We start from the raw sequence: 14,351 nt of genomic DNA, 5'->3' as shown, positions 1-14,351 counted from the left end.
GAGGCTGGCATGGACTGTTGCTGAACTGGCATGGACTGTCCATGCTGCATAGCTCCTTGTTCATTCTGATCTTGTCTAACTAATCGTGGTCTCTCTTTTGCAATACCTGTAGCTATATTACGTTTCAGGACTGGACAATCGTGTACATAATGGCCTAGTTGTTTACAGTAATTGCAGGTTCCTTTTACAGGAACTGCAGAATCACCAGAATGTGTCACACCCTTTTTGTGACCGTCTGCTGGTACTGTCTGAGAAACTAGCATTTTCATTTTTGTATCCTTCATGCGTCTATGCTCGTGTTCTTGTTCATCCCTAATTCTATTGTGATGATACTGTAACATTTGTAGCATTTGCGACGGAGTGTTACTTTGCCAGGTACTCTCGAATTTCAATATTCTATTCTTCACTGGAGGCAATGCATTTTCCACTAATTTTGTCACAAATAAATGTGGATATGAGTCACTACTTGCTTTTATACCACTATTTATACCAAAACATTTTTCAAATCGAGCATAATAATCGCTTGTGTCTTCATCTTGCTTTTGCTTGCAGGCTGTGATTGCACCCCAATCTTCCTTTTTTGTAGTTAATAAACGTGGCAGTACCTGTACTAGTAAACCTGGTAACAGTTTAACTTTATCCCCGAGCCCTGAACCTGCAGTTCGGCCCCTTTCTTCCTCTGCTAATGCTGTCCAGTCTATCTTTTGGTCCCCCACTTCCCACTCTTTTTCTTTCAGTTTTTCATAAATGCCAGCAGGCAAAAGCACCTTTAATATCGTCATAATATCAGGAAAGGTGTACTCTCCCATTAGTAACATGTCTTTAATTTCTCGGTGGAAACCCGCTGGGTCTTTGTCATGACTAGGTACTACTTTCTTCATTTCTAATAATTCCATTTTTGATATGGGTGTGTAAACAAATACACGGTGAAACTCATTGTCTTCGCCTTTTATTGGGTGCACTTCTCGTAAAGGATTTTGTCTATCCATATAGTACGGCGCTCTTTCTCTGCGGGGCAGCGAGAGAGAATCCGGACTTACAAAAAGGACATACTGTTTACGTGACACTAATATCTCTTTAATTAGCTTGTTACTAGAACCTCTCCATCTGTTCGTGAGTAGTTCCGTTAATATATCAGGTAAAGGACCAGGGTCAGCATGTTGGCTCTTATATAATATGAGGAGTTGCTGAATCATATAGATTCCAGCTAAACGTTGTTCATCTGTACTGAGATTAAAAAACGTGTGTGCTACGGTCTCATCACCGTATTTTTCAGGACTGTCAATCCAGTGAACAGCTGATCTGGCTAATTCTTGCTCATCCATGGAATCGAGGAGGTGGTAACCTCTTCGTTCTCGTAGTATTTTATCTGCGGCTTGAAACAAATGTTCAGGAGACTTCAGATTTATTACAGGCGTCGGATACGTTCTGCTATTATTTGGGCATACAGAGTGTATGGGATCAGAAAAACATCTAGTATTTTCACAGGATCTTCCTCTGCCTACATAGGCTATGGTCTCTGACTGTCTTGCGGAATTCCCTGATTCGGACACTTCATCTTGCTCAAACTCGTCTGTTCCCAATCTTTCCTCATGAATACGCTCTATTTCTTTACGGATTTTTCGGCACATGGCTATTATACAATTTTGCTTATCGTGTCTCCCTTCTGATATATTCTGACTCCATCTTGTAAGAATAAGCATTGCATTCGGGTCTATCCCCGGACGGTCTTGATTTCTGATCACACAGTTTATGAGGAAACGTAACAGTTCCCCCTGTATCTCTACTTTCTGGAATTCCATAGCTCTGTTAATACATCCTGGATCTCGTCCTGTTTGAACAAAATGATATATGTTATCTAGATGCGTAGTCATTCCTGGTAACCTTGCTAAATACTCTGCGGCTCGCCTGATACGTAATGATGCCAGGACCATTTCGTCCTCTTTACCAACCACCGGGTCATATCTACAATTTACAAGGAGTTCCTTAAGCGTACGTTCACTTACGAATTTAGGTGTACGTGAATGCGCTGACTCTTGAAAAACAAGTTTATTTATTCTGGGTGGTGTAAAGGTACTGCTAGCACCTCCCGTGGCCCCATCTGGGGCGTCGGGTGTGAATGGGTTCGTTGAACGTGACACAGCAACTATGGGTGTCGATACCACTGTAGAATCGACTGCGGAGACAGATGCGGAAACAGATGTGCTTGCCGGAGCTTGTATCGGGACTTGCTGTTGCACGGGGTTGGATACCTGATCCTGACGTTGAACCCCTCCGCCAGACGGTCTATGTGGTGTGGCGTTAGCATACTCGGGAGCTGCGTCGTCTAGATATGAGGAAAGAAAAACATCTTCTGCGGTTCTGGGATGCCCTTTTGGATGTACCTTAATTGGAAATAATGGGGGTGGCAAGTCTTTTGGCATCTCTGGAGCAGCCTTAGGTAGTCCTTCGGCTAGAAGGGGATACATACCATTCATAAGAGCATTTCTTTGTCTATTTATTTGTTCTGATTTCACTCGGATACCTTCCTCAATTAATAGATTTTCTTGAACTTTATTTGAACTTTCTTTACTCCTCTCTTCTTGTCTACGTGCTTTTTCTGTACGTCTATGAGATTCTTTACGCCATAACTCAACAGCGTCTTTCTGTGACTGTCTGACTTTTCTTTTCCATAACTCTTCCTCCACTTTCATGATGCACTCTGCATCCCAGGTTCCCGCTACGGGCCACCTTTGACTTTCCGGCAATCCCTTGGTATAGTCTACCCATAGATCAAGAAACAATATGGCATCTAAGCCATGCTTGTGGTACATAAAATGCCCTGGAGTGTCCCTAGGAGGAATAGGAACTGCTTCTTCAAGCACCCCTTTTCTGGTAGTAATCTGTCTTAACTTCGAGAAGAGCGGCATATTGACAACTGATCTGATACTTACTCTTGAACTCACTTAATACGAAAAAACACAATAATGAACAGTGAACACTGAACACTCATTCATACCACAATATGCAAGACATTTTGAACACTAAAACATTAAACATTAAACATTTAACAATGACCGACAATGATGACAGTCTGCCTAACTAATCACCACGCTGAATTCTTGACACTAACTGAATACTTCGGAATACTTGATATACTGCTAAACAGTACATATACACTGCTAAACAGTGCAGACCGGATTTGTGTACCCAAATCCGTCTTGACCGGCACAACCTATGTGCGCGTCAACACGCCTCCTCGGCGATGGTACTCACCGAGTAGCTCCTTGAAACGGAAGGCCTCAGAGAATGGACAGGACTTGATGACTGCGGACAGCGGACCCTCTGGACATCGGGATTTCGAAAAAACCTGGTGGGCCTCTGTATACCTCGGATCTTGCTCTCTCAGCTAGGCTCTGGTCGGGATACTTCGCACTTCTCACCGCCTCGTCTGGGTTGATCGCAGCCTCAGTCGCCCCCGCTTGACCGGAGGGAGCTTACAGGAAATCCTGCTGGTACGCGTTTATGGTCCGTCCAGCTGTGGCAGGAGACCGGGCCTGCAACGCACCGCCGGCGCGTGAGATGAGAAAGTGTCCCTATTCGGGCGCCATTATGTGGTAAATAAAATCTTCTTTACCGGACTGAATTTCATACGGAATCTTAAAATAAAGTAAAATAGCTCAGAATAACAAGAGGCAGAATCCGTGGTATAAGAGTTTTTCTAAATGGGCTTTATTCCATCAAAAATGGCCGACTAGAGTCGCGGCCTTCAGGTTCCGTCACCACGAGGGTTCAGGAAGTGAAGTACAATACTTTATTGACAAGAAGTAACTTTTATAGGTCATACATTTACAATGAAACAAATGCAAAAAGGCGTAACAATTGATAAGATAAATTAACATAGTGATACGTAATCGAAACTAGGCGTAATAAGGAGCAAAAAGAAACATGATTGGCTCTGGTTATCTTACATAGGTGGATCTATACGATAATACTTAACATAGATGCGCGCGCAGCAGTATGACGTGTGATTGACGTGCAACTAGGGGGTGAAGGGGACTTGACATTTAGCTCTACATGTGGAGACGAGAAGTCTGGGGGGTCAAGTCAACCTAATCCCAAATCATATCTAACATCCTATGTTTAGAGAACTATGTTATCCACAAGGAAGGACTCTCGGACAGAATCTATTCTATACTAACTGTGTGTGCGTGTACAAGCGTCTAAGTGCCTATATGAGATGCGAGGGGCAGAAAACTTTCCATGGCAACAGGGCTATGAATCACTTGCAGGAGGACGGAAAGACTGAGTCCTTTGCTTGTGAGCTAAAGGAAATGTTTACCTAAATCACTAGACAGGAATGCATTGGCTGAAGAGCAAAATAGATAATTCGAAGGTGAAATACAGCTTCTTGGCAGTCAGGCGAAAACTGGCCGAGGCAGGCACCGTTAGCTGCACAGAGAGTAGGACAAAGTTCATGGATACAGATGCGAGCTCAAGCTGAAACTGTCAGAGACAGAGAGCAGGGAAAGGCTTTGAGGACAGAATCGGGCCTACTTGCCTGAACTGTAAAAATGGAGTAACTTAGCCATATAAAGTCGGTGGCCTTTCATACTTAGGAATCGAATATCCAGCCCATAGATGGCGGATCTGACAGAGAACATGCCGACGGTAGACACACATATGTTTGCGTCTCAGAAACTGGAACTGGAGAGAACATACATGTACTTGTAACATGCATATAGAACCGTTGGGGTCCAAGATAGGGGACATAACTGATCAGGAAAATCCACATTTCCACAGGTTTCTCCCATAGTTTTGGTGCGGAAACCTGACCAAAAATTGCGTGTGTGCGTTGATTTAAGAGCATTAAACTCTAATATTGTCATAGATTGCCACCCTCTACCTAACATTAACGAGTTAGTTTCATTATTTGATGGTGCACAAGTATTTTCTACGTTGGATTTGAGGTCGGCTTACCATCAAATTGAGCTTGCAGAGGAGTCTAAAAAGCTGACTGCTTTCATTACCCCAGTAGGGCTGTACCAATATAGGAGAATGCCTTTTGGTTTAGCGTCAGCGGCCTCTGTTTTTCAAAGGGTAATGTTCCAGATTTTCAGAGACATTGACACATATGTCAAATGCTTTCAGGATGATATATTGATTTTCTCTAAAAATGTAGTAGAGCATGATGTACATCTCAATGAGGTGTGCAAAAGACTTGAGAGTAATGGTTTTACTCTTAAGGCACATAAGTGCAATCTATTCAAATCATCGGTTGAGTATTTGGGGCATACCTTATCAGGTGAGGGTTTAATACCTAAAAAATCAAATGTGGAAGCCATTTTAAATGCTCCTGCTCCCACAAACAGAGATCAATTATTATCATTTTCTGGTATGTGTGAATATTACAGTAAGTTCGTTGAGAATTTTGCCACTAAAATGGAGCCTTTGAGAATGTTATTAAGGCAAAGGGTTAACTATGAATGGAAAGAAGAACAACAAAAGGCGTTTGCAGCAATCAAAAATGACATCATTAATGCTCCCACTTTAAAGCCGTTCCGCACAAGAAAATAATGTATTATAACGGTTGATGCCAGCTTATATGGTTTGGGAGCTGTGCTATCTCAAAGTGATGGCAAATATGAATGGAATGTAGCATTTGCTTCAAAGACGTTGAATGAAACTGAACGCAAGTATGCAGTCATTGAGCGTGAGTTACTTGCATGTGTATGGGGTGTGGAACACTACAGGATTTATGTGTGGGGTAGCAAATTCGTTTTGAGAACAGATCATAAACCACTTGTCAATATATTGTCAACAGGGGGTGGATGGAACTCCACAGCTAGAATTGCCCGACTATCTTCTAGACTTCAGGAATACAATTTTACTGTTGAGTATGTTCCTGGGAAAAAAAATGTAACGGCAGATTGTTTATCACGTCTGCCGTGTGAAGAAGATGATGGTAAAGTAAAAATGGTTAAGGAATGCGATTTTGTTCTAGGCATTAATGATGTGGTGCCTCCACAATATCATGATATCACTGAACAAAATTGGAAAGACTCTCAGATCAATGATGATAGGTGGGTAAGTCTTATGAAATGTGTGAATGAAGGTTGGCCAATTAAGAGCAAAGTGAGTCCAGATTTGTTGCCTTTTTACAATGTGGCAGATGAGTTGTTCTGTGAGGGAGAGTTTGTATTCAAAGCGGGTAAGTGTATCCCGCCAAAAGGGATGCAGGAACTGATTCTCAAATTGGCACATAAGACACATCCCGGCATTTCATCTATGAAAAGGTTAATTAGAACATACTTTTGGTGGCCTGGAATGGACAGATTTATTGATCGGATTGTTAGGGAATGTCAGGACTGTTGTTCTAGTGATAAAATGCTAAGAACACAGGTACCACCTCTAAAAATGGTAGATTGGCCTACTGAACCGTGGCAAAAGGTGGCCTTTGATATTTCAGGTCCTTTTAATATGTTACCTGAAAATTCCCGTTTTGCGTTGGTTATTGTTGATTACCATTCTAAGTGGCCTGAAGTAAAGTTTGTCCCACAAGCAAATACCAATGCGGTTATTAATTTCTTCAAGGAGATTTTTTCAAGAGAAGGGTGTCCTTCTACTTTGATTTCGGACAATGGAGTGCAACTCATTTCGAATGAAATGGAGAGTTTTCTTAAGACTTGTAATATAACTCACAAGTTGACCTCATTGTATGAACCACATGAGAATGGCCAGGTTGAGCGTTTTAACCGTGTTCTTAAGGGTTTTGTCATGGAGGCTGTAAAACAAAGGGGAGATTGGTTAAGTGTGGTTAGAGAACAGTTGTGGGTTTATCGCATCACGCCACACTCTACGACGGAAATCAGTCCGTTCAAACTACTGAAGGGTAGAAATCCTGCTTCGAGTGTTTGTCCTTGGTGGTTCAGAGGAAAGTGTAAAAATTTGTTTGAAAGTGATGAAGGTGTGCACGTTACTGCAAAGAGAGTAGAGTGTAAGCAAAACAAAACAAAGTTGTGGTATGATAACAAATGGAAAACCAGGGAACATTCTTTCAGACCTGGAGATTGGGTAAGAATATTGAGGCCGGGCATTTTAGGTAAAGGTGTAAACAAATATGGCAGGCCAATAAAAATAAAGAAAATATTCAAAAATAGCGTATTGACGCAAGATGGAAAAGTTTGGAATACTAGGAGAATTGCTAAATGTCCTGTCCAATGGTCTTCTGGTGAAGACACACCTAAGGATGGTGTCCATAGGTATGATGATCAAATTAATGGACGCACTTATGAATCTGTGGCCTCAAGGGTTAAGTCTGATACACGTATCAGAAATGCTCCTGCTTGGCGTGATGATTTTGTATAATGCTGTTTGTTGCTTTCTTTAATATGGGGGATGTGTTACATTCTGTGTTGTAGTTTAAATGCTGTTTTGACATTTAGGTTATTGTGTCTTTAAATGCATGCGACATGTGTATCTTTGCTTGGGGTTCTAAGTTCTTTCAGAACTTTCTTGATGTAGCATTCCACTTGGTTGAGGCAGTTGTATCTGTCCTTCAACTGATATGGATGCATGTAGCCGTGCTGGAATAAAGCTTCATATTTAAAGAGTCCTTGGATCTGTTGGATTTTAATACAGACATTCTTCATACCGGCCAAAATGTAAGGGGGCGTGGCCCCTCAGCCCATTAGGATGGCTTTGGCTCGCATCTGCCCAACAGGGACCACAGCCCAGAGATTACACATGCCACCTTTTGGTGGGAGAAATCTTGTACTTCCTTCATAGGACAATTCTGAGGGCCTTGTTGGTCCTATTACCATAATTGGGTTAAAGGGACCATCATTATGGAACTGCACACCCATGTTTTGACATATAGTTTTAGATAGGACAAGTGCTGGACTGGAATTGATCTCATCTCCCCTTCTTTTCTATGAGAGTGATCCGTGTCATTGGACACGGTGCAATCCTTCAAGCCCAGCCATCTGGTTGCTCTGAATCTGGCTTTCTGGTTGGGACATAGGAATGCATGGCATGCGCAAATGGCCAGGATGCTCTGAGGTCCTGATGAGGGCTCATTTGACTCTTCAAGCCCAGCCAGGGCTCCAGGAGGATGTGTGTCCCTGATTCAGTGGCTCCTTCTATCCCTCAGTATGCATGGATAACAAGAAAGGCAGGTGTACTTCCTCCAGATTATTAGGGCCAAGATACTCTAACCCGTTTGTTGATTTATCTTTTACCCCATTGCTGGGAACTCTTGGACTGGCCTTTACGGTGCCTCTGGGTGCCGCAATCTGTGGCTACCGTAGTCGCATGGGCACACGTGGTCCATTTAGGGATGGACTGCTTGGTTTACCTCGGCTTTTGTTTCAAGTAAAGAGCCTCCACTTAATGTGAATTACCTGGGTCCCCCGACCAGTTCAGGCAAGCAGAACCTTCTGCAGCAGGCTCCCAAGGGGTGGAAAGGTAGGTCTGGAATGGGCACTAAACCCTTCCTCCTGTCCAGCAGGTGTGGTTACCTGGTTGACCCTGCCAGTAGTATATGCTTGTCTCAAAGATTATGCCAAGCAAGTGTAATTACACATGACCGATAAAGTGAAACTGCAAATTACTCTTAAAGTCAAATATGGTTCTATTGATTGTTGTACCTGTTACTTGGATAATTGTGTTAATTCTAGAGCTAATCTGTGCCGACAAGACCAATCCAGACTTACCTGCCCATTTTGGCGATTCTAGATAACCTTGGGCCAATCGCATGTCCCTTTAATGGTGACAATACAATCAGATGTACACCCTATCAACTTTTGATGGTACCTTCTGGGGCTACGATGGTGACCATGGGTAACAGGAATCAGGGTTTCATTCCGGAGTTGGAGCCTTGGAAACGGCTACCACATCGAAGGAGGGAAGCTAGTGTGCAAATTACCCACTACCTACTTGAGAAGGTATTGACTAAAAATAGCAAGTCTGGTGATGGTGTGGAGGAACCTGGCTCTTCTCTTCTTGATGTCTTCCACCAGGGTAGGGGGCCCAGGAACTCCAATATGGGTCAGTGCTTCTACCTAAGCTGGGGACTCATGTTGTACAGGGCTTGAGCCCTGGCTCCCACTGACTTCGTGGGTGGCTGACGACTGATGTGCAGGTGGAGCGACCCTTCCTAGTTTCAAGGTACCTGCCTGCCCTGTTCTGTCTAGCTGGGCTGGGGTTTGAAGACTCATGCAGTGCTGTCCAGGAGGGACAACAATGAACTGTCTGCCTCTGCTGCCATGGGAGAAGATGGTGCTCCTGGGCCAAGCATTCTTTAAATCGTTAGGATGTCTTCCAGAGAGGAAGCCTGATGGGATTCCGAGATGTCTCACCACATGGGTGGCACTGCAAACAGTTAAATATGCATTGACTCTTGGTGGTGGATCACTGCTTGTGTGTCAAAAAATAATGCAGCAATTTGCAAGAATTAGTGTGAATTGCAGGGTACCTGCCCCAACCCCTAGTATCCCTCCGCTACCGACTGATGGGAAGGATGAGGTGCTGGCCCATGAGAGGCATCCTCCACCATGTGCTGTGCAGATGGTAGGCCTCCACTTTCTGCTCTGTGCCACTGGGCCAGACTCTTCAGAGGTCAGTAGGACGGCCAGATGGTCTAAAGGGGCACCAGTGGATTCAGTGAGAGGTGGTTCTAGGAAGAAACCTCCTGAGTGCTGGCCTCAGCGTGCATGGCCACTCTGGTGGTTGTTGGCTACCACAGACCTGGATATTCTGGTCACCAGGTCACTCTGGGCCATCTAGTCACTGGCTGGTCGACCAGATGACCAAAAGGCCAGCTAACCCACCAGTTGACGGGGGGGGCTGGCAAGGTCGACTAACCCTGATTTGTATCTCCCCCAGGTTCTGTAAGCCCTTTGTGGGGCCTAATAGTTGGGGAAAAATGGCTTACAGGGCAGGCCAAGTGGAGAGGGAGTTGTCTGTGTGCTTAACTCCACTTATGTCCCTAGACCAAGGCTCAAGGAAGATGTAAGATACTGACCTGAGGCACTCTGAGCGAATGGATTGGGCTGACAGTCCCTACCCAGGGAACGGTGGCTGGAGATCAGGGAGGGCTTTTTTGCCCTCTCTTGGGTGTGGAGTGGGCATGGGAGCACTGTGAAGGCCGACCTACCAGGCAGAGCCACCCAAACTTACCTGGGTATGGTGGTGTTGGAGGAGGAATGAGTCTGGGGTTCCTGCAGAATTAATCTCAGCCACTAGTGATCATTCAGGCTGCATTTCAGGTCATATTTTTGCATCTACGTAACACTTTGTACACATACCTACAATATGCAAATCCCTTTGCACTTATTGGTTATATTGCAGCAAACAACAAGGTGATAGAAGGAATGTTTCAATTAATCTTAGCCACTAGCAATCGCTATGACAGGTTTGGCCAGATGTTGGTCCCTTGCTCACTGTGCCATAGTACTCAAACTGTACTCTACCGATAAGACCCAAATAGGCAGAAATCAGTCTGGGTAGCTTGTGTTCCTGCTCATATGGGACCTGGCCTGGCAATTTGGGCTTGACTGACACTCTTGGACCAGAACCAGAGCTGATTTTCGTACAGCTCTTTCCTGACTGTTGCAGCATGGGGGCAAAACAACTATGGGCTAGATTGAGGCCCAGATTGGTTATCAATGGTGGAAATTAAATTAAACAGTCCTCTCATCATTTTTTATTTGCTAGATAAAATTAAGGCACGGCAGTAGCTCTACTGTACCAGCCCCTAAATTCTCTTCTTCTTGGCTGAAAGCCACCTTTCCTGACGTTAAGATTAAGAACGGCCTTCAGCTTGTTATAATCAAAGGAAAGCATTTTTCACTCAATCCTTCCTTAGGTGACAGAGCTACACCGTTCACAGTTTATGCTTCTTTTTACAGGTTTTAGAAGCATTCTTATTTCAAGGTGAAGGGGACCTAATGTATTAGGCAACTAAGAAACCAAGCAGTGATTGGTAACCAAGCAGTGATTGGTAACCGAGCAGTGATTGGTAACCAAGCAGTGATGATAAGTAAACTCTACACCTATGGCATTAGAATTCACACACTATCCCACCTACATTTTTCATCAATGCTCAAGCTGGAATGAACTTCAAATTAATCTCTCATGGACTGTGTCTTTCGTGAAAAAAAAATGAAATATTTCTGCAGTTTTCACCTGTTGAACACATGGTCCAGGATTACAGACACTAGAGAAAAACCCTAAAACACTAGACCACTTACTGCAATATATCTCTTTCATTGAAATTCTGCCAAACAATTTGCAAACCAACTTTATTCTTAACGAGTTTAACCAAATGTTTACCTTCTCTGCTTCCAGTGCATAGGATAAATCTGAATAGGGTTCGTGGAATTTAAAATAAGATTTCTTCCATTCGTAGGTAAAAATATGTAATGCATTCCCAAAGAGTGTTTTTCGCAGCTCCTAATAAAAGCAACATGAATTATACGTTAAATCACACCTATTACTCAAGGCACTATTAATAAAACATTCATACATTGCTCATCAGACCACAAGATCATGAATCAGAATTTTTTTAGTGGAAGTAAGTGAATGAATGAGTGAATGACAACACATGTATAGCACAGTTATCACACTTAAGGCACTGTTTGCTGGATCCACACTGAGGGACAGTCCACTTTTGGACAAGTGTGGCTCAAGCTGGATATGGAAGGAGGTCACAGACTAGCACTGCCATAGGTAGGTAAAGTGCAGGGCCCCGATGCTGAACATTCAAACCAGTCTTGAGAAGCAACCTGTCTAATGTCTGTGTGCTTCTATTTGCGGATTTCTCCATGAGACATATTCCGTGAAATTATTTTGAATGTAGTCTTCATAAAACCAACAGGAAAGTTAACTTAGACAAACAATCTTAAGTTGCACTCTACTTTTTACTGGTATCCAACAAAAAGCTTTCCTAGCCAAGGGAATGTGATCATATTGCTTCAAGCCACACACCAGGGATCAAACTGAACATCTGGCACATGGTCTCAGGTAGCACCACAGTGCACCCTTCACAGTATGTGCTGGGCGCAAGCTGGTACCTCGCAATTACAGTAAATGCCCTGTTCACAGTGCAAGGATGAGCCTGCACCTGCACTGTCAACAGAGCACCAGTGAAAGGTGGCCTGGATGATGGAAGCTTCCGATCTGCCTTTCGCTGCAGGCAGAGATGCAGTCTCACATTTATAGTTTAAATCTTTTTATTGATTTTAGTGCATGAAAAACAGTAGGCCACCACCGACATCCACTGGCTGGTGGGGAATGAATATACCTCGTTATCACGCAGTCTTTTTACCCGCAGGGTATTACAACGCGGTCGTTACAACGACCTCGTTATAATTCTGCATACCATTACCCCGCAAGTTGTAACAACGACTTGCGGAGGGGGGGCGCTGGATGTTGGAATCGTATAATTTACTATTCCAGTCTGTGCGGACAGTAGGGAAGGTGTTGGATTTTAAATCCAACACCTTCTCCCCCCCTCCGCTAGTCGTTGTTCCGACTTGCAGAGTTATGGTATGTGGAATTACAACACGGTCGTTGTAACGACCGCGTTGTAATTACCTGCGGCGAAAAAGTTTTGTGGTAAACGTTGTTTACCGTAGGGAACAGTAGAGAATATTCAACTCAGGTAGAGAAGGAAAAGAAAGAAAGCAGGAAAAGGGACAGGCTTGCATAGTGTGTCGGTAGGCTGTCACAGTGAAATGTGTTGCAACCACAATGGGGTGTTCAATTATGCTTGGGTTTAGTCTTCCATGGAGTGAGATGCCTTGGTGAGACGGAGGAGTCAGAGGTATCTCGTTCATGTAAGCTCTGTGAATTCCGTAGATAAAATTAAATTGTGGTGCCCGAGGTCTTTTCAAATTTGGAGAGTGTGCGTGAGAGGCTCGCCGTGAATTTTTCTATATGATGAAGACAGTCTATTCAGGTTGGGACGTCTTCTGTTCCCCATCTGGACAACAACACCTGCCTGGCTGCGCCCAGGGTCAGAGTAATTGCTCTACCTCGGCAAGATTTGAGAGTATATGTGAGGGCATTGGGGAGTCCAAGCAATATGTAGCTGGGGAACCTGGGTATGTCAGTGTGATGGATATCGCTTATGTCCCACTGGACCGAGTCCCAGAATGTTTGTGTTTTCGGGCCGTGCCAGAGGAAATGTGTGAGGGTGTTGGGCATTCCGAATCGGCACCGACAGAGACTATCCCATCACGGTTTTCACCGGGCAACCCTAGCGGGGGTATAGTACCAATAATGCTCTATCTTTAGGAACATTTCCTTGCCCGCAGTACTGCATGAGGAGGCCCTGGCTCTATGGATGATATAGGGCCACTCTGTAGGGGAGAATTCGCGTTCAAGTTCCGACTCCCACTGGCACTGTGTGGGAGATTTAATGCTCTGCCTAGGTGCATTATAAAACGTATACATTTCCGATAACAGAAGTTTGTCAGAGGTCCGAGTTATGTACCATTGCTCGAACTTCGTGAGGGGCCGACTAGTGTGGGGGTACATTTGGGCTTGGGTCACCCAATGACGCAGGGCTATAAATTGCCAATACGCATCCTTAGGGACTCCAAAGCCTGTAATAAGGTGTGGCAAGTTCATTACCCCCTTTACATCGAAGAGGTCTCCAATCCTTTTGCAGTTGGCCTCTTGCCATTTAAGGTAGCTGTTCCCTGTTCTCGCCGGAGGGAAGTCCGGGTTGCCTATGAAGGGAGTCAGGGCTCCTGTACCCTATCCCACACTCTGAGGGTGGCTCTTAGAACTGGAGAGACATAAACCCCGACCAGACGGTGTCGCTTAGGGAACCAAGGCACCTTCCAGATATGCATGCCCACAATCAAGCGGTCAATAAAGCACCAGTTTTTCTGACTCCGCTTTATATCACTCAATCATATATCTCAATTGTGCCATCTGGAAATATCTCTCCAGGTGCGGGACACCAAGCCCCCCATCCTCCTGCCTCAAATACTCACTCTCTTCCCACCACATATAAAACCCCAGATTAGATGCTGCAATTGACTCACTAGTCGAGGCGGTGGCTGAAGCAGGAGTGTCTGCATCACATAAAGAATGTGTGGCAGCAATGTCATTATAATGGCTGCTAGTCTTCCCAACCATGACATTGTGTGCCTCTTCCAGTTCGAGAGGTCTCCCGGGTCTCAGCCAGAAGCGTTGTATAGTTCACCTTTGTTGTCTTGTCCAATGTGGGGAATATCTTCAACCCAAGATATGGGACTCCCTCGGGGGCCCATGAATATGGGAATTGTGTCACTATCTGCTGTAGTTCAACCTTTGGAAGGGTCAAGCTAAGGGCTTGTGTCTTTTGAATGTTGACCCTA

The 14,351-nt window shown here is 44.3% G+C and overlaps 1 protein-coding gene across 2 annotated transcripts in view; it reads right to left on the bottom strand.

Moving 5' to 3' along the window:
- Positions 1 to 14,351, bottom strand: part of MINDY4B (MINDY family member 4B) — a 312,806-nt gene that overhangs the window by 109,227 nt on the left and 189,228 nt on the right. For both annotated transcript variants that reach the window (XM_085633533.1, XM_085633534.1), the window contains exon 5: positions 11,314 to 11,433. In XM_085633533.1, coding sequence (XP_085489659.1) covers positions 11,314 to 11,433 — 120 coding nt within the window. The remainder of the gene's footprint in view (positions 1 to 11,313; positions 11,434 to 14,351) is intronic.

This window comes from Triturus cristatus, chromosome 11 (genome assembly GCF_964204655.1).
Source record: "Triturus cristatus chromosome 11, aTriCri1.1, whole genome shotgun sequence".
In the NCBI taxonomy this organism is placed as follows: Eukaryota; Metazoa; Chordata; class Amphibia; order Caudata; family Salamandridae; genus Triturus; species Triturus cristatus.
This window is presented reverse-complemented; position numbering and strand designations above follow the sequence as displayed.